The following is a 17,807-nucleotide window of genomic DNA, read 5'->3' on the forward strand; positions in this document are numbered from 1 at the left end:
GCCGAGATGATGTAGGGAACATTTTGATTTCAATTTCAAAAAACAAACCAGGGATCTTGCCACCAATTAAAGGTCTGTTGCTTTTTTAAAAGGTCTATTGTTTTTTGTTTCGTTTGGCTCTTTCAGCAGCCTGCGTGTCCCTTCTGAACGGGAGGACTTCTGGCAGCCTGACTTCACACTATCTCTCTTGTTACTACTGAAAAGGTTTTATCAGCTCCACTCGAGTAGGAGAGCCCTTCCTGGTGCTCAGCACAGGGCCAGGGATCGCAGTAGGCTCCCATGACTGCAAAGGCCAAGGGGGCCCTGCACTGGAAAGGTGACATCTAAGCCTTTTTTAGTAATCAAGAGTCCCCTCGTATCTCCTGGGGACGGGTTCGCTTATGTCTCCCGGTGCTGGCCTGTTCACAGTTTGGCGGATGCTGCTTTGAATGGGTGTTTGCGCCCCACAGGGAGCTGCTGTCAGTACTATCTCAAGGGCTCTAAGTGCCAGCAGCGGTTGGCACAGCAGCCTGGAGACGGGTGCTCTCAGGCAGGCCATCAGAAAGCATCTTTTGGGGCCATTTTCTACACAGTGCTTTTGGGTAGGAAGTGGGCTGAAATTCTCTTCAGGTGCCTTTTCCACAACCTCACTCAGACCACTAAAAATAAATCTGGAGTGCATGCATTTCTTCTTGATCCCCCCCCAGGAGTTCTGCCTGGGCTGAACAGAAACCAATATTCACGTTTCGATAAAGCCCTTCAACTACATTAGATGTGGAGAAGCTGAGTGACTTCGAATGACCTCATCCTGTTGCTCCACACTCCAAATAGGAAACGCCCTCGGTGGAGGGACAGGAGAAAGCTGCCTTCTTGGAAATGCTGGTGTCATCTCTGGAGCAGGCTGGTAGGGGAGGGGTCCTTCCAAAAGGCACTGGAAAACCAGCCATGCCTCACAGGACAATGGGCCTGTTTCACAGTGAGCAGTGGTTAAGGTCAGTAGCAGCCCTGGCTCAGGAATCCACATAGCTGGTTGAGGTTCTCCTGCTACTAAATAGCACTGGCCCTAACGGCTTCCCCCCTTATCTGATCTCATGTGTACAATCGGGTAACATATGTCCTGCTCGTTTCTCGGGGTGACTGAGGCTCGGTATTACTATTCTTAAACCTCTCGGTTGTGGATTAATGATCCACGTTAAGAACTCTGGTGATGAACTGGAAGTTGTGAGTTAAAAGGCCTACGGATCAAGGTCATTCTAACCTCCTGATTATATGCAGTGGACGCCGTGGGCTGTCCAACAGCTCCTACTGGAATCAGTATCTTGGGCCTCTCACCACCTGCCCCTCCAGCCAGCAATGCTCAGAGTAGCTGTTGCATGCACTTGGCTTCTCACCAATCCCAGGACAGCTCTAGTGGGGACAGAGTCCCATCAAGAATTGGGTTGGGAGTCACCAGAGACTAAAGCCCTTCTACTTGGAAAGTCGTCACTGGATCTCTGGTTCACTCTCCCACCTCAGCCCCTCCACGTGCCCCTGGGAGGAGCTGACACCTGAGGTGGGGACGGGAGTGGGTGAAGGCTAGGCCTGGGGGCAGAGCTAGAAGAATCAGGCTGGTACCTGCAGTCGTCTCCTCCAGTGCTGACCACATACTTGTCGTCATGAGAGAAACGGATGTTTGTCACGTGAGCCGAGTGACCGAAGTAACGCTTATGCTTGGCCTGTGAACAAAAGTGAATGGAAGTGACTAAGAGACCCTGTTCCTTCAGCCACTATGGACCACTTCCAGGACTCAGTTCCCCCCTCCTAGGACCTCCCTTCACCCATGGGATGCCCGTTGGGTCTGAACATCTCTGTGAGCAAGCCCTTCACTGGCTTCCTGCCTCATTCCTGCCCCACTTGTGGCCACTCTGTTCCCCCTCCATCCTCCTGGCTTCCAGGACTTCCCCTCCTGAGGGAGAGGAAAAGGTTAGGTGTTGCCAAGTCTCCCCAGGGCTGTGACAAGATTCCTCTTGTTCTAGATTCTAGATGGCCATGTAGATGTGGCCACGATTTCCAGCAGACTGCAGAAGGTCAGCCAGCCTGGAGGCAGTGCAGGGAGTTACTCTAAGGAAAACTCACAAATTTCTCTGTGCATGGGAAATCAAAGAGCTTCACGAGCCCAAAGTCGTCTCCCGTGACAATGTTCAGGCCAGCGTGGGTCACACACGCGCAGTTGACATCAGCCTTGTCTGCGTTTCGTGGCCAGATGCCAATGACTTCGTCTCCCAGAATGCTGTTCCAATAGGAAGAGGTGTGAGATGGGTGGTAAGGCTTCGTGCAGTCAGGCACCCTCTCCCAGGAACGAGAGGGGGATTCAGCGTGGTCACGCGGCTCCTGTGGCAGGACAGCACCTGTCCCCTCCCCCTCTGAATACCTGCCCCAGCCCCTACTATTCTCTGCCCCAGTCCCTTTCACCCTAAAAAGAAAAGTTACCTCCATCTTTGATTCTCTCCCTCTTCCCTACGATGCTTCTGAGTATATGTAGCTTGGGAGAAGTGCGGGGCTCTTCAAGCTCACGGGTTGGTGGCCTCTTTTCCCTTGACGTGGCAGGGCCCTGCTGCTTACCCTGCTACCCGGCACTGCCGGCCCTCCCTCTCCCTCCCAGGGATTGCAGGAGGCCTCACTATACCGCAGGGGGTCTGGCCAAGAGCTGGGGGATGGTTTCCCTTTGAACTTGCTAGATGGGGTTGGGGATGAGTAGGACAGATTACACAAAAAGAGGGACTTTGCGTTTCAAAAGCCCAGGTCAGACCAAAGCCAGCGGCCCAGACTGGGAGCAAGAGGCCTGCCGCCCTGACCCCACAAAGGAAAGAGCTCTGTCTCTAAGCTGCTTCGGATCCCAGCCACACACAAACTTGGAGGCTGAGGCTGGGACGAGCATCTCCCTTGTGACCTTTTCCTCCAGAAGAGTTTTCCTCCAGTCACCTTGTCCAGGAGGCCCAGGTGATCTTCTCAATGACTGTGGCTTCGGTGACCTGCTTCCCCAGGGGGACCTCATGCACCTGGCGCTTGTAGGCTCCTGTTGACACCTGCAAGTGGGAAGCAGCCAGGCCTATCAACTTTCTTTCCCGTCCAAAGGACTCCCCTTTGGGTGTATTGCTTCCCAACCTCTGCATCCCCAGGACTTTTCACCAAACCCAAGCTCAGCTCCAGGCTGCAAAGCCTGTGGTCAGCCCGCAGCAAAGTTCACATAAGCAGGGCATTTCCCCCTCCGTTTTCTTGCTATTTTCCAAAGCCCTAAGGCAGCTTCTCCAAGTGTGGTTCTTGACTGGCAGCGTCAGCCTCGGCTGGACACTGGTTAGAGATGCACATTCTTGGGCCCCACCCTAGACCTACCCAGTTGGACAAGCTGAGGGCGGGGCCCAGCAGGCTTTCACAAAGCCTCCAGGTGATTCTTGTGTGCGCTCACGTTTGGGAACCCCTGTTCTCAGAGAACCAAGGTCCTGTGCAGCAGAGCTGAGGCAAGTCTTCTTATGGACGGCAGCTGACAGATGATTTCTGAAGCAGGAGGACCTGATCCTGGCTTCTCTGGGAAACTTCTAGAGGTAACTGATCATTTTCCAGCCAATGGCCGCTGCCTCCATCGCCAGCCCCCTCCCCCCCTGGGGTGCTAGACCAGCCACCCCAGATTCCCCTGCTGCACAGGGATGAGCCGAGATCTTTCCCACATCAGGGCCTTCATGCAGAAGGCCTGGAACCATGTTCCCGGCCCCCTTGGGTGGCTGACTCCTACACACCCTGCAGACCGCAGCTTAAACAGCACCGTACGGAGAGGATGTCAGTGCATCTATTTAACAGCAGTCAGTGCCTGTTAAATGCTCCCGCAGGGCGCTGTACTTTTACTTCTCGGCACATAGGTGTATTTTGTGATGATTTGTTTAATGCTCGTCTTGTCCACGACAAGGCAAGCTCCAGGAGAGCAGGGACCAGGCCCATTTCATACACCCAAAAGCCTGGCATAGCGCCTGGTTCAGTCCACACTTGATGAATGAAGCGTCCTCCCTCCTCTCACAAAGACTACCCGACTCCAGGCTGGCTCACAAATGCATAATATTTGTTCAAATGCTGGAGAAATCACTGTTCTATTTTCAGCTCTAAGTGCCAAGAGTGGGAGCCCTCGCGATCCCTCCCCGCTTGTCAGTCTCCCCGGGGGCCAGTGATGGGCTCTCACTCCAGGCTGACTGTCTGGAGTCTGAGTCCCGAGTTGGAGGGACCACACTACCCATGGGAAGGTGGAATTGAGATGAATAAGTGTAAGAAGCAACACAGGCTTCCGTGCAGCCCCAGAGAACGAGGAATTAGGAAGCCTTGAAGGGGTGGTGGTGAGAGGAGGCTCAAGATGATTAGGGCTTGTTTCCCGCTTTCCTACTGAAGAATAAGCACTATTTTAAATTCTGTTCGACTTTCTTAAGTTCTCTAAGCCTCTGTTTCTTCATTTATAAAATAGGAGGGAAACTAACAGTACTTAAACAGTTCCAGTGAACACATTTCCTGACACAGAGTAAGCACTGATTTCATAAAAGCCATTGTTTGTAATACTGTTATTAACGGTTACCCCAGATATCAGTAAAGCCAAAGCATACCTGGATGTATTTGCCATCTGCGGAAAAATCCATCTGAATGACAAAGCTCGGGATATCTTTGCAGTAGCCGATGCGGTTCAGACTCGTGCCCTGAGTGAGGTCATAGAAGTCAACTGTGTGTCCAGAAGAACCAACAGCTAAGAATCTGCTGTCTGGGCTGATTCTAGAAAAAGCAATCCAAGAGCACGGTCCGTGAGGAGGGCTATGTAGGGCTGGTCAGGCATGAGGTCTGCTCCGGGACAGGCCTCCCAAGCTCAAAGGCAATTAGCTCACACGTCATGATTCACGTGTGGTTAGCTTTTCCTAAAGTCTGTGGAATTCAACAGCTTCTCTGGATCAAAACCCCCCGTAAGTAAGTAAATGGATGTGTGCATTCTTTTGTAGAAGGCCTTTTATGAGAAGTTTTTACCACACTCTTATGGAAATTAGCAAAGACATGTCTGAGAACTAACATGTGAGAGGTTCGCCTTCCATAGTTGGTTCACTGAAAGGGACCCTCTCACAAGTGAGCTCTTCATTCCAGCCATGACCCTCCTGGAATGGGAACCATGGGAGGGAGAATGAACGCCCGCCTTTCTCCTCCCTGCCCAGACTGCCTGCTATGTACCTGATATCTTGGATAGCAGATTTCCGGTCTCGTTTCTTCCCCCAAACTTTCAGGCTGTTCACCAACAAGACGACAAACTCTCCATTCTTCATGCCAATGGCCACCATCTCCCCGTCAGGGCTGTAGGCTGCACACCTGGCCGCGTGGCCCAGGTTCACCTTGTTTAGCAGCTTCTGCATTGACACAAAGTAATACCACCTGAGCCCCTGGCCACCTCAGCTGGTCTCCAGGGGAAATCCTGCACCCAGGCCAGAGCAGCCAGGCTGCCTCTAGGGAGGCTCCAAACCTCTTGCTTCTAATAGTAGGTGTCCCTGAGTGGCTGAGGGGGGCAGTATGTTTTGACTGAGCAGCTGGAGAGACAACACGGTTTAGGACAGAGGTTGGCGAACTTTTCCTGTGAATGGTTTGGGAGTAAATATTTTTAGGCTTTGGAGTCCATATGGTCTCTCACAACCAGTCAGCTCTGCCAGTGAAGCACAAAGGCAGCCATGGACACCAACATAAACAAAAAGCATGGCTTACTTTGCAGAAACGGGCAGCAGGCAGACTTGACCCTTGGGCTGCAGCTTGCTGACCTCTTGCTCGGGGGAAGAGTTTGAGCTTCAGCATGTGTTAGTTCAGATCCCAGATCCTGGCTCTGTCCCTAGCTGGGTGGGTTTGGGTAAGTTACTTCTCCGTCTTCCCACGTGTAGAGAATCGATATTAGTATTGGTCTTGCAAGGTGTTGTAAGCATTAACGATAGCATATATGAAGCACCGGGTATGCAGTGGGTGTTAATAAACATAATCATTATGAACTAAGGAGTATAACCACCACACTTAGCCTTCTCCATGTCTCTTCTATGATCCTTACACTGAAAATATGACTGAAACATTTACTAGCCATTTTGTAATGAAACCAAGTATTTTAATTATTAGAACTTAAGTACTTGTTTTACTATCAGCTAAGACTTGGTAACATTGATCTTTTTTCCCCCCAGATTTCCTATTTGACATTTTTACTCCAGACAAGTTATTTTTTTGAAATTTTTTGTATTTTTAAATTGTTTTTCCAAATGCTAAGAGAAACCTTGTTGGGATTTTGATTGAAATGTTCCATTTGAGAACATTTGGCATTTTAAATCATTTTTAGTCTTCCCATCCAGGAAAGACATGATTTATCTCTTTGTTTTTTAGTTTTGTGGGTTCTTTCATGACAAGAGAATAATCATTCTCAATTATATTATTCCTGTACTATAAATATTCATAGATGGATACACAGCTAAAAGATACATATAGAGAGAATGGGTGTGTGTGAACAGGACTTCTTTTATTATCAGTCCCTCTCACTTAATTGATGCCCTGTGGCCGATCTCCTGCCCAGCCCCAGCCCCGCTTCTGGCCTGACACTGGCCGAACCTCCCTTGCCCAGGGCTGTCACTGCTCCGAGGCCCACATGGGGCATCCGAGCCTGTGCAGCGTCGGCCCCTGACCTTGTCAGCCAGGTCCCAGATCCGGGCTGTGCCGTCGTTACTGGCAGAGATGAAGATGTCCTTGGAGGGGTGTGTGGCCAGGCCCCAGATCTCCCCTTCCATGTGTCCATCAATCAGGATGTTGGAAGCAGCATTTTTTTCACCAACTTCAATGATTTCTCCGTCCTTGGTTCCCACTAAAATCTTTCCCTGTTGTAATCAAAACACTATTAGAAGAAAGACAAACACTACAGGATCCCCCTCATATGAAGTACCTAGAATACTCAGATTCATAGAGACAAAGTAGAATGGTGGTTTCCAGGGGCTGGGGAGATGGGGCAAAGGGAGTTATTGTTTATTAGACACTGAGCCTCCGTTTCACAAGATGAAAAATGTTCTGGGGAGGGGTGGTGGTGATAGTTGCACAACTATGTGAATGTATTTAATACCACTGAATTGTACACTTAAAAATGGTTAAATGGTAAATTTTATGTTCTCTATATTTTGTCACAATTTAAAATAAAATAATATAAAAAAACACTATTAGAGTAACTTGGGAAAGTGCCTTTGCTGGCACTGGTATTAAAATAGGAAGAGCCAAGAAGTGTTTTGTTCTTAGCCACTGATTTGCCATCCTTAAGCAAGCCCCTCACTTGGCCTGTACTCCCCCCGCCACCTTGGGGAGAGTTCCACCAGAGCTCTCCATCATCTCGTCTCTGCTGAATGGTCCAGTGATTGCAAGCTCACTGCAGAGCAGGGCAGCCAGTTTCTGCTCTTGGACAGCCCAAACTCTTCCTAAGTTCTTCCTCGCACTGAACAAAATCCATCTCCAGATGACTTCTAGGTTCTGGGCCTCGTTCTCCCTTCATCTCCTGTATGTCTAATTACCCTTCCGGATGATTGTTGTGTATCTATTTAAAAACAAAATTCCCAATTTCCAATTATGTAGACTCCGAGTCAGGTTTGCCTTTTTAGTGGAGAGCATCTAGAAAGCAAATTCTTAGACTGATACCAATTCCAAAATATAAATACAAGGTATTAAATAGAGGTTAAGAGATTTGTTTTCAAGTGCTTCAGAATCTCCTGGGGAATTAAAAATAAAGAAGAAGAAAAGGAAAACACACATCAAGGTCAAGGCCCCACTCCCGAGATTCTGACTTGGCGGCTCTGGATACAAGCCTGGATATCCATGTTTACAAGACAAAAACAAAACTCCACAGTTGTGTGTGAGATTTAGCTCAGGTACAACTTGAAAACCAATGGCTTTGAGTCAGACAGTTTGGCACTCCTTCCCCTTCCCGGCTGCGTACCCTTGGGCATGGGCAACTACTTAATATCCCTGTGCCTAAAATAACATGGTCTATAATAACAGCAGCTAACATCTACTGACTGTGGCCATGTGCCAGGCATAATGAAAGACGCTGTGCATGTATGATGCATGCAGTCCTAACAACCCGTGTGCTGGACACAGAAAGGATAAGCAACACAGCCAAGGTCACACAGCCAGTTCTACTAGGTGAGTCACACTCTGCACCCAGGTCTGTCTGACTGTGCTAAGCTGCTTCCCCTCTGCACTAAGTCACACCCGGGAGGCTTGTTCTAAGGACTCAACCACTCAGCACAGGGCAAGTGTCTGGCTGGGAAGGTGCTGGACGAATTCTGGGCGTCGCTGGCAAAGGCCCGCCCCACCCGGTGCTCACTTTGCCGCGGCACACGGAGCGCACACACTCCACCAGCTGCCCCGTCTCCAGTTGGAAGGCCCGGCAGCGCTTCATCTCCTGGTCCCACAGTTTCACAGCACCTCCTTCTTTGGTCCTGAAAAAGATCAAGAACTTAGCATGTTAGCCCTCATCCTAAGACTGCCCAGGACCCTCCGCTGCCCTCTCTCCCTGTCATCTCCTCAAGGTCCCATCCCCTCATCCCCAGGCCCAGCAGGACAGACCCTCTGGGGTGGCCCCTTTCATAAGCCCTGCTGATGAGCTACCAGAACCCCTTGAACCTGCAGGTTTCCTACACTGCTTTCAAATGCCACCACCGTGGGAGGAAGGAGAATCGAAATCTAAAAAAATCAAACTATGTTTTTATTAGATCGAACGACGAAGAGAAATGTTTCTCCTATTTTGCAGCTTGGCTTTCACATGGTCCCGGTCTGCACTGGACATCCCCCCTCTTCTCACCCCTCCTGCCTCCTCCCAAAGAGCCACTGACAGTAACACCTAATGGACAGCAGAGTCACTTGGTCTGTTCGAGAACACCTCTCCGGTTTTTCAACTACCAAGGCACCACCTCTCTGACCCTTACTTCTGAAGGTTCTGACCCAGGGCCCTCTGGGAGAGATGGCAGACTCATCTCCGTGATGCAGAAAAGACAGGAGAGTGAAAATCTGCATTTTCTCCAAGTTGGAGATGCTTCTGTCAGTTTCTCCCAAGACAATCCAAAAAGACCAGTTGTTCCCAGAGGAGTTCGGGCTTACGGCCGCTCTTTTCCACCGGTCACTATAAGCCCGTCCCGAAGGGTTGTGTACATTGTGAAGACGGGGCCCGTGTGAGCCTTGGCCACCAGCCGGACAAGGAAGTGGTCCTTCCACACGTAGACGTCGCCGTTGATGGCACCCGTGAAAGTGAGGTTGTTCTGTAAACAAAGGGACACCTTCCACACCAGGACACTTCCTGCAGCCCTAGAGAGGGTTCCCTCCCAGCCACCCACTCCACTGCTAAGGCACCAGAGCCGGAGAAACATAAACACACTCAAACTGACCTATGCCAAGGGAAGGCGAAAGAATTCTAAAAAGAGCATATGGTAAGGAAATCACCTAGCTTTGCAGTGTTAGTTTTGGGAACAGTTGATTTCCCCACTAAGCACAGCTCTGCTTTTTAATGCACTTCCATTCTGTGAGCAGCCTCAGGTGACTGCAGGGAAGGGGCGGGACCCCAGTCTTCGAGGAAACTTTCCTGGCTTCATCTACAAGGAGGGTAAATCCACACCTGGAGGACCAAGAGTTGGCTGTGTTCCAAAATTTCCCCAGGGGAGCTTGTGTTGGCTGAGGGCAGTCCACAGCCTGTGTTAAGTGTGTCAGGGGATTTATGGCACAGGAGGACTGGGGGGAAAGGGATGCTGTCCAGTGGTGGAAATGCCCCTCAGCCTCTGTGGCCATCTAGCCTAGTCGAACAGGCCTGCAAGTCAATCTGGCTCTGGAATAATGAAACTCCAGCCCTGGGTCGGGGTCCTGCTTTTTTCTGATTAACATTTTGAGGGGAAAAGTACAGTCAACTCACCCATCTGTGCTAAGGAAACAAAACAGTGGTTGCAAATAATCCAGTAAAGGAGATCTGTGGAAATGGCTTCCTTGCTGTTCACAGCTTCTAGGATATACCTGCCCCCCATGCCCATGCCCAGGGGTTCAGGGTCCCATCAGGAAGCTTCTGCTGAAACTCACAGCACCGAAGGCCACGGAGAGCATCGTCTGCATCTTGGCAGCCTCCATGGACCCGATGACCCCTTTCTTATAAAGCAGGGCACTGCCTGCCAGGGTCCAGAACTTCATGTGCTTGACTCCGACAGACACAAACTGCGTGTCTGAGTCAGGGCGAAACTCCACCACGAATATGCGCTCCAGGTGGCCCCCTCGGCTAGCAACCTTGGCACCTGCGTGGGTGAGAGAGTCTGGTGAGGTGGGTCCTACACTCCTGGGCCAGGCAGGGGAGCTGCAGCCCAGGACAGAGGGCTCTCTGTCCCAGCAAGGCCCAGGGCACACTTCTGGTTCCTTCTTCAGCCGCCCCCTCCCACCTTCAGACACTACTCCCTGGGTGGGAAAGAGACCTTGTCTGGGAAATTTCCAGAGCAGCAGGTGCTGCTAACAGAACCCCCAACCTAACTCTACCCCGTCCCCACAAGGCACATACAGGCATCTGTGAACAGAGGAGGAAAGGATGGCCCAGGAGACAGAAGTTTCCAGGTACAAGAAAAGGGCAAAACAGCTTAAGGGCATCCCCCGCCTTGCCACCTCCAACAGGATTCACCCCACAGGAAGCCGCAGCCTCCCCACAGTGCCACTGGAGCCACATTCCTTCAGACTGTTGCTGTTTTTCTCCAAAATTCCTCTGCTTTTAATTTCTTTAAAAAGTTCCGCACATTCCTTTTTCTTTCATGGTTTTTAGGTTTAAAAGGCTTACCTTTTAAATTACTAGTTCTTTCCCTCAACCTCATTTATTTCTGTTTTTGATTTCTGTCCTGAGTTTTATTTAACCTTTGTCTTAAATCTCAGCTTTACCATTTATCTGCACAACAATTGTGGAAAAATTATTTTAACCTCTCTGTGCCTCAGTTTCCTCATCTGTAAATTGGGGATAATAATAGTTCCCACTTTATAAGGTGTTGTGACGATTAAAAGAATTGATAAAAGGGAAGCCCTTAGAACAGGCTAGGTGCAGTGAGGGTTCTGTAAGCAGTAACTACAGTTAGTTATTTTTATTGCTCCTTTACCTCCTTTTAAAATCTCTGAGCTTCTAGTCTTTTCCCATCTATTTTTAGCTCATCATTATTTTCCAGTCCTTGAATTTTTAATTTATTTTTTAACATCTTTATTGGAGTATAATTGCTTTACATTATAGTGTTAGTTTCTGCTGTATAACCAAGTGAATCAGCTATACATATATATATATATATATATATATATATCCCCATATACCCTCCCTCTTGTGTCTCCCTCCCACCCTCCCTATGCCACCCCTCTAGGTTATCCCAAAGCACCAAGCTGATCTCCCTGTGCAATGCAGCTGCTTCCCACTAGCTATATACACTACCAAATGTAAAATAGGTAAGTCCATGCCACTCTCACTTCTTCCCAGCTTACCCTTCCCCCTCTCCGGGTCCTCAAGTCCATTCTCTACATATGAGTCTTTACTCCTGTCTTGCCCTTAGGTTCTTCAGAACCTTTTTTTTTTTTTTTTAGATTCCATATATATGTGTTAGCATACAATATTTGTTTTTCTCTTTCTGCCTTACTTCACTCTGTATGACAGACTCTAGATCCATCAACCTCACTACAAATAACTCAATTTCGTTTCTTTTTATGGTTGAGTAATATTCCGTTGTATATATGTGCCACATCTTCTTTATCCATTCATCTGTTGATGGACACTTAGGTTGCTTCCATGCCCTGGCTATTGTAAATAGTGCTGCAGTGAACATTGTGGTACACGACTCTTTTTGAATTATGGTTTTCTCAGGGTACATGCCCAGTAGTGGGATTGCTGGTCACATGGTAGTTCTACTTTTAGTTTTTTAAGGAACCTCCATACTGTTTTCAATAGTTGCTGTATCAATTTACATTCCCACCAACAGTGCAAGAGGCTTCCCTTTTCTCCACACCCCCTCCAGCATTTATTGTTTATACATTTTTTGATGATGGCCATTCTGACTGGTGTGAGGTGTTACCTCATTGTAGTTTTGATTTCCGTTTCTCTAATGATTAATGACATTAAGCATCCTTTCATGTGTTTGTTGGCAATCTGTATATCTTCTTTGGAGAAATGTCTATTTAGGTCTTCTGTCCATTTTTGGACTGGGTTGTTTTTTTGATATTGAGCTGCATGAGCTGCTTGTATATTTTGGAGATTAATCCTCTGTCAGTTGCTTCATTTGCAAATATTTTCACCCATTATAAGCGTTGTCTTTTGTCTTGTTTATGGTTTCCTTTGCTGTGCAAAAGCTTTGAAGTTTCATTAGGTCCCATTTGTTTATTTTGGTTTTTATTTCCATTTCTCTAGAAGGTGGGTCAAAAAGGATCTAGCTGTGATTTATGTCATAGAGTGTTCTGCCTGTGTTTTCCTCTAAGAGTTTTATGGTGTCTGGCCTTACATTTAGGTCTTTAATCCATTCTGAGTTTATTTTTGTGTATGGTGTTAGGGAGTGTTCTAATTTCATTCTTTTACATGTAGTTGTCCAGTTTTCCCAGCACCACTTATTGAAGAGGCTGTCCTTTCTCCACTGTACATTCCTGCCTCCTTTATCAAAAATAAGGTGACCATATGTGTGTGGGTTTATCTCTGGGCTTTCTATCCTGTTCCATTGATCTATATTTCTGTTTTTGTTCCAGTACTATACTGTCTTGATTACTGCAGCTTTGTAGTATAGTCTGAAGTCAGGGAGCCTGATTCCTCTGGCTCTGTTTTTCTTTCTCAAGATTGCTTTAGCTATTTGGGGTCTTTTGTGTCTCCATACAAATTGTGAAATTTTTTGTTCTCATTCTGTGAAAAATGCCATTGGTAGCTTGATAGGGATTGCATTGAATTTATAGATTGCTTTGGATAGCATAGTCATTTTCACAGTATAGATTCTTCCAATCCAAGAGCATGGTATATCTCTCCATCTGTTTGTATTATATTTAATTTCTTTCATCAGTGTCTTATAGTTTTCAGCATACAGGTCTGTTGTCTCCTTAGGTAGGTTTATTCCTAGGTATTTTATTCTTTTTTGTTGCAATGGTAAATGGGAGTGTTTCCTTAATTTCTCTTTCAGATATTTCATCATTAGTGTATAGGAATGCAAGAGATTTCCGTGCATTGATTTTGTATCCTGCTACTTTGCCAAATTCATTGATTAGCTCTAGTAGTTTTCTGGTGGCATCATTAGGATTCTCTATGTATAGTATCATGTCATCTGCAAACAGTGACAGCTTTACTCCTTCTTTTCCAATTTGGATTCCTTTTATTTCTTTTTCTTCTCTGACTGCTGTGGCAAAAACTTCCAAAACTATGTTGAACAATAGTGGTGAGAGTGGGCAACATTGTCTTCTTCCTGATCTTAGTGGAAATGGTTTCAGTTTTTCACCATTGAGAATGATGTTGGCTGTGGGTTTGTCATATATGGCCTTTATTATGTTGAGGTAAGTTTTCTCTATGCCTACTTTCTGGAGAGTGTTTCTCATAAATGGGTGTTGAATTCTGTCAAAAGCTTTTCCTGTGTCTACTGAGATGATCATATGGTTTTTCTCCTTCAATTTGTCAATATGGTTTATCACATATATGGATTTGCCTATATTGAAGAAACCTTGCATTCCTGGGATAAACCACACTTGATCATGGTGTATGATCCTTTTAATGTGCTGCTGGATTCTGTTCGCTAGTATTTTGTTGAAGATTTTTGCATCTATGTTCATCAGTGATATTGGCCTGTAGTTTTCTTTCTTTTTAACATCATTTTCTCGTTTTGGTATCATGGTGATTATGGCCTCGTAGAATGAGTTTGGGAGTGTTCCTCCCTCTGCTATATTTTGGAAGAGTTTGAGAAAGATAGGTGTTAGCTCTTCTCTAAATGTTTGATAGAATTTGCCTCTGAAGCCCTTTGGTCCTGGGCTTTTGTTTGTTAGAAGATTTTAAATCACAGTTTCAATTTCATTGCTTGTGATTGGTCTCTTCATATTTTCTACTTCTTCCTGGTTCAGTCTCAGAAGGTTGTGCTTTTCTAAGAATTTGCCCATTTCTTCCAGGTTGTCCATTTCATTGGCATATAGTTGCTTGTAGTAATGTCTCACGATCTTTTTTATTTCTGCAGTGTCAGTTGTTACTTCTCTTTTTTCATTTCTAATTCTATTGGTTTGAGTCCTCTCCCTTTTTTTCTTGATGAGTCTGGCTAATGGTTTATCAATTTTGTTTATCTTCTTAAAAAACCAGCTTTTAGTCTTTTGATCTTTGCTATCGTTTCCTTTATTTCTTTTTCACTTATTTCTGATCTTTATGATTTCTTTCCTTCTGCTAACTTTGGGGTTTTTTCGTTCTTTCTCTAATTGCTTTAGGTGTAAGGTTAGGTTGTTTATTTGAGATGTTTCTTGTTTCTTGAGGTAGGATTGTGTTGCTATAAACTTCCCTTTTAGAACTGCTTTTGCTGCATTCCATAGGTTTTGGGTCATCGTGTTTTCATTGTCATTTGTTTCTAGGTATATTCTGATTTCCTCTTTGATTTCTTCAGTGATCTCTTGGTTATTTAGTAGTGTATTGTACAGCCTCCATGTGTGTTTTGTTTTTTTTTTTTACAGTTTTTTTTCCTGTAATTGATATCTAGTCTCATACTGTTATGGTCAGAAAAGATACTTGATATGATTTCAACTTTCTTAAATTCACCAAGGCTTTATTTGTGACCCAAGATAATGATCTATCCTGGAGAATGTTCCATAAGAACTTGAGAAGAACGTGTTTTCTGTTGTTTTTGGATGGAATGTCCTATAAAAATCAATGAAGTCCATCTTGTTTAATGTGTCATTTAAAGCTTGTGTTTCCTTATTTATTTTCGTTTTGGTTGACCTGTCCATTGGTGAAAGTGGGGTGTTAAATTTCCCTACTATAATTGTGTTACTGTCAATTTCCCTTTTTATGCCTGCTAGGATTTGCCTTATGTACTGAGGTGCTCCTACATCGGGTGTATAAATACTAAAAATTTTATATCTTCTCATTGGATTGATCCCTTGATCATTACGTAGTGTCCTTCTTTGTCTCTGGTAATAGTCTTTATTTTGTCTGATATGAGAATTACTACTCCAGCTTTCTTTGATTTTCATTTGCATGGAATATCTTTTTCCATCCTCTCACTTTCAGTCTGTATGTGTCCCTAGGTCTGAAGTGAGTCTCTTGTAGACAGCATATATATGGGCCTTGTTTTTGTATCCATTCAGGCAGTCTATGTCTTCTGGTTGGAGCATTTAATCCATTTACATTTAAGGTAATTATCAATACGTATGTTCCTATTACCATTTTCTTAATTGTTTTGGGTTTGTTATTGTAGGTCTTTTCTTTTTCTTGTGTTTCCCGCCTAGAGAAGTTCCTTTAGCATTTGTTGTAAAGCTGGTTTGGTGGTGCTGAATTCTCTTAGCTTTTGCTTATCTGTAAAGGTTTTAATTCTTTGTCGAATCTGAATGAGATCCTTGCTGGGTAGAGTAATCTTGGTTGTAGGTTTCTCCCTTTCATCATTTTAAATATGTCCTGCCAGTCCCTTCTGGCTTGCAGAGTTTCTGCTGAAAGATCAGCTGTTAACCTTATGGGGATTCCTTTGTATGTTATCTGTTGCTTTTCCTTTGCTGCTTTTAATATTTTTTTTATATTTAATTTTTGATAGTTTGATTAATATGCATCTTGGTGTTTTTCTCCTTGAATTTATCCTGTATGGGACTCTCTGTGCTTCCTGGACTTGATTGACTATTTCCTTTCCCATATTAGGGAAGTTTTCAACTATAATCTCTTCAAATATTTTCTCAGTCCCTTTTTTTTCTCTTCTTCTGGGACCCCTATAATTCAAATGTTGGTGCATTTAATGTTGTCCCAGAGGTCTCTGAGACTGTCCTCAATTCTTTTCATTCTTTTTTTCTTTATTCTGCTCTGCAGTAGTTATTTCCAGTATTTTATCTTCCAGGTCACTTATCCAGTCTTGTGCCTGTTTTTCTGCTATTGATTCCTTCTAGAGAATTTTAAATTTCATTTACTGTGTTTTTCATCATTGTTTGTTTGCTCTTTAGTTCTTCTAGGTCCTTGTTAAACGTTTCTTGTATTTTCTCCATTCCATTTCCAAGATTTTGGATCATCTTCACTATCATTACTCTGGATCCTTTTTCAGGTAGACTGCCTATTTCCTCTTCATTTGTTTGGTCTGGTGGGTTTTTACCTTGCTCCTTCATCTGCTGTGTATTTCTCTGTCTTCTCATTTTGCTTAACTTACTGTGTTTGGGGTCTCCTTTTCGCAGGCTGCAGGTTCTTAGTTCCCATTGTTTTTGGTGTCTGTCCCCAGTGGGTAAGGTTGGTTCAGTGGGTTGTGTAGGCTTCCTGGTAGAGGGGACTGGTGCCTGTGTTCTGGTGGATGAGGCTGGATCTTATCTTTCTGGTGGGTAGGACCAAGTCCGGTGGTGTGTTTTGGGGTGTCTGTGAACTTATTATGATTTTAGTCAGTCTCTCTGCTTATGGGTGGGGCTGTGTTCCTGTCTTGCTAGTTGTTTGGCATGGGGTGTCCATCACTGGAGCTTGCTGGTTGTTGTGTGGAGCTGGGTCTTAGTGTTGAGATGGAGATCTCTGGGAGAGCTCTTGCCGATTGATATTATGTGGAGCTGGGAGGTGGAGTAATGTCCTGAACTCGGCTATCCCATTACTGAGGCTCAGGCCTGACACCTGGCCAGAGCATCAAGACCCTGTCACCCACATGGCTCAGAAGAAAAGGGAGAAAAAAAGAAAGAAAGAAAAAAGTAAAATAAAATTGTTATTAAAATCAAAAAAATTATTAAAACAAAAAAGTAATAAAAAGAAGAGAGCAAGCAAGCCAATATACAAATCTACCAATGATAGTAAGCTCTAAATACTAAACGAAGATAAACATAAAACCAGAAACAAATTATATGCAGAAAGCAAACCTCAAGTCTACAGTTGCTCCCAAAGTCCACCACCTCGGATTTAGGATGATTCGTTGTCTATTCAGGTATTCTACAGATGCAGGTATGTCAAGTTGATTGTGGAGCTTTAATCCGCTGCTCCTGAGGCTGCTGGGAGAGATTTCCCTTTCTCTTCTTTGTTCTCACAGCTCCTGGGGTTCAGCTTTGGATTTGGCCCCACCTCTGTGTGTAGGTCGCCTGAGAGCATCTGTTCATCGCTCATACAGGACGGTGTTAAAGTAATAGCTGATTCGGGAGCTCTGGCTCACTCAGGCCGGGGGGAGGGAGGGGTACGGATGCAGGGTGAGCCTGGGGCAGCAGAGGCCAGTGTGAGGTTGCTACAGCCTGAGGTGCGCCGTGTGTTCTCCTGGGGAAGCTGTCCCTGGATCACGGGACCCTGGCAGTGGCGGGCTGCACAGGCTCTCGGGAGTGGAGGTGTGGATAGTGACCTGTGCTTGCAAACAGGCTTCTTGGTGGCTGCAGCAGCAGCCTTAGCGTCTCATGCCTATCTCTGGGGTCCGCGCTGATAGCCGCCGCTCACGCCCGTCTCTGGAGCTCGTTTAGGTGGTGTTCTGAATCCCTTCTCCTCGTGCACCACGAAACAATGGTCTCTTGCCTCTTCGGCAGCTCCAGACTTTTCCCCGGACTCCCTCCCGGCTAGCCGTGGCTCACTAGCCCCTTCAGGCTGTGTTCACGCCGCCAACCCCAGTCCTCTCCCTGGGATCCGACCGAAGCCCGAGCCTCAG

At 46.0% G+C, this 17,807-nt stretch overlaps 1 protein-coding gene across 1 annotated transcript in view; it reads right to left on the reverse strand.

Annotated features, from left to right (window-relative positions):
* Window positions 1-17,807, reverse strand: part of EML6 (EMAP like 6) — a 325,099-nt gene that overhangs the window by 2,321 nt on the left and 304,971 nt on the right. The window contains exons 32-40 of the mRNA XM_007465682.1: window positions 10,093-10,301; window positions 9,130-9,287; window positions 8,357-8,471; window positions 6,678-6,866; window positions 5,206-5,378; window positions 4,599-4,761; window positions 2,941-3,044; window positions 2,095-2,248; window positions 1,594-1,694 (exon numbers count right to left, since the gene is read on the reverse strand). Of these exons, the coding sequence (XP_007465744.1) occupies window positions 1,594-1,694; window positions 2,095-2,248; window positions 2,941-3,044; window positions 4,599-4,761; window positions 5,206-5,378; window positions 6,678-6,866; window positions 8,357-8,471; window positions 9,130-9,287; window positions 10,093-10,301 (1,366 nt within the window). The remainder of the gene's footprint in view (window positions 1-1,593; window positions 1,695-2,094; window positions 2,249-2,940; window positions 3,045-4,598; window positions 4,762-5,205; window positions 5,379-6,677; window positions 6,867-8,356; window positions 8,472-9,129; window positions 9,288-10,092; window positions 10,302-17,807) is intronic.

Source organism: Lipotes vexillifer, unplaced genomic scaffold (assembly GCF_000442215.2).
Source record: "Lipotes vexillifer unplaced genomic scaffold, Lipotes_vexillifer_v1.1 scaffold77, whole genome shotgun sequence".
NCBI classification, from domain to species: domain Eukaryota; kingdom Metazoa; phylum Chordata; class Mammalia; order Artiodactyla; family Lipotidae; genus Lipotes; species Lipotes vexillifer.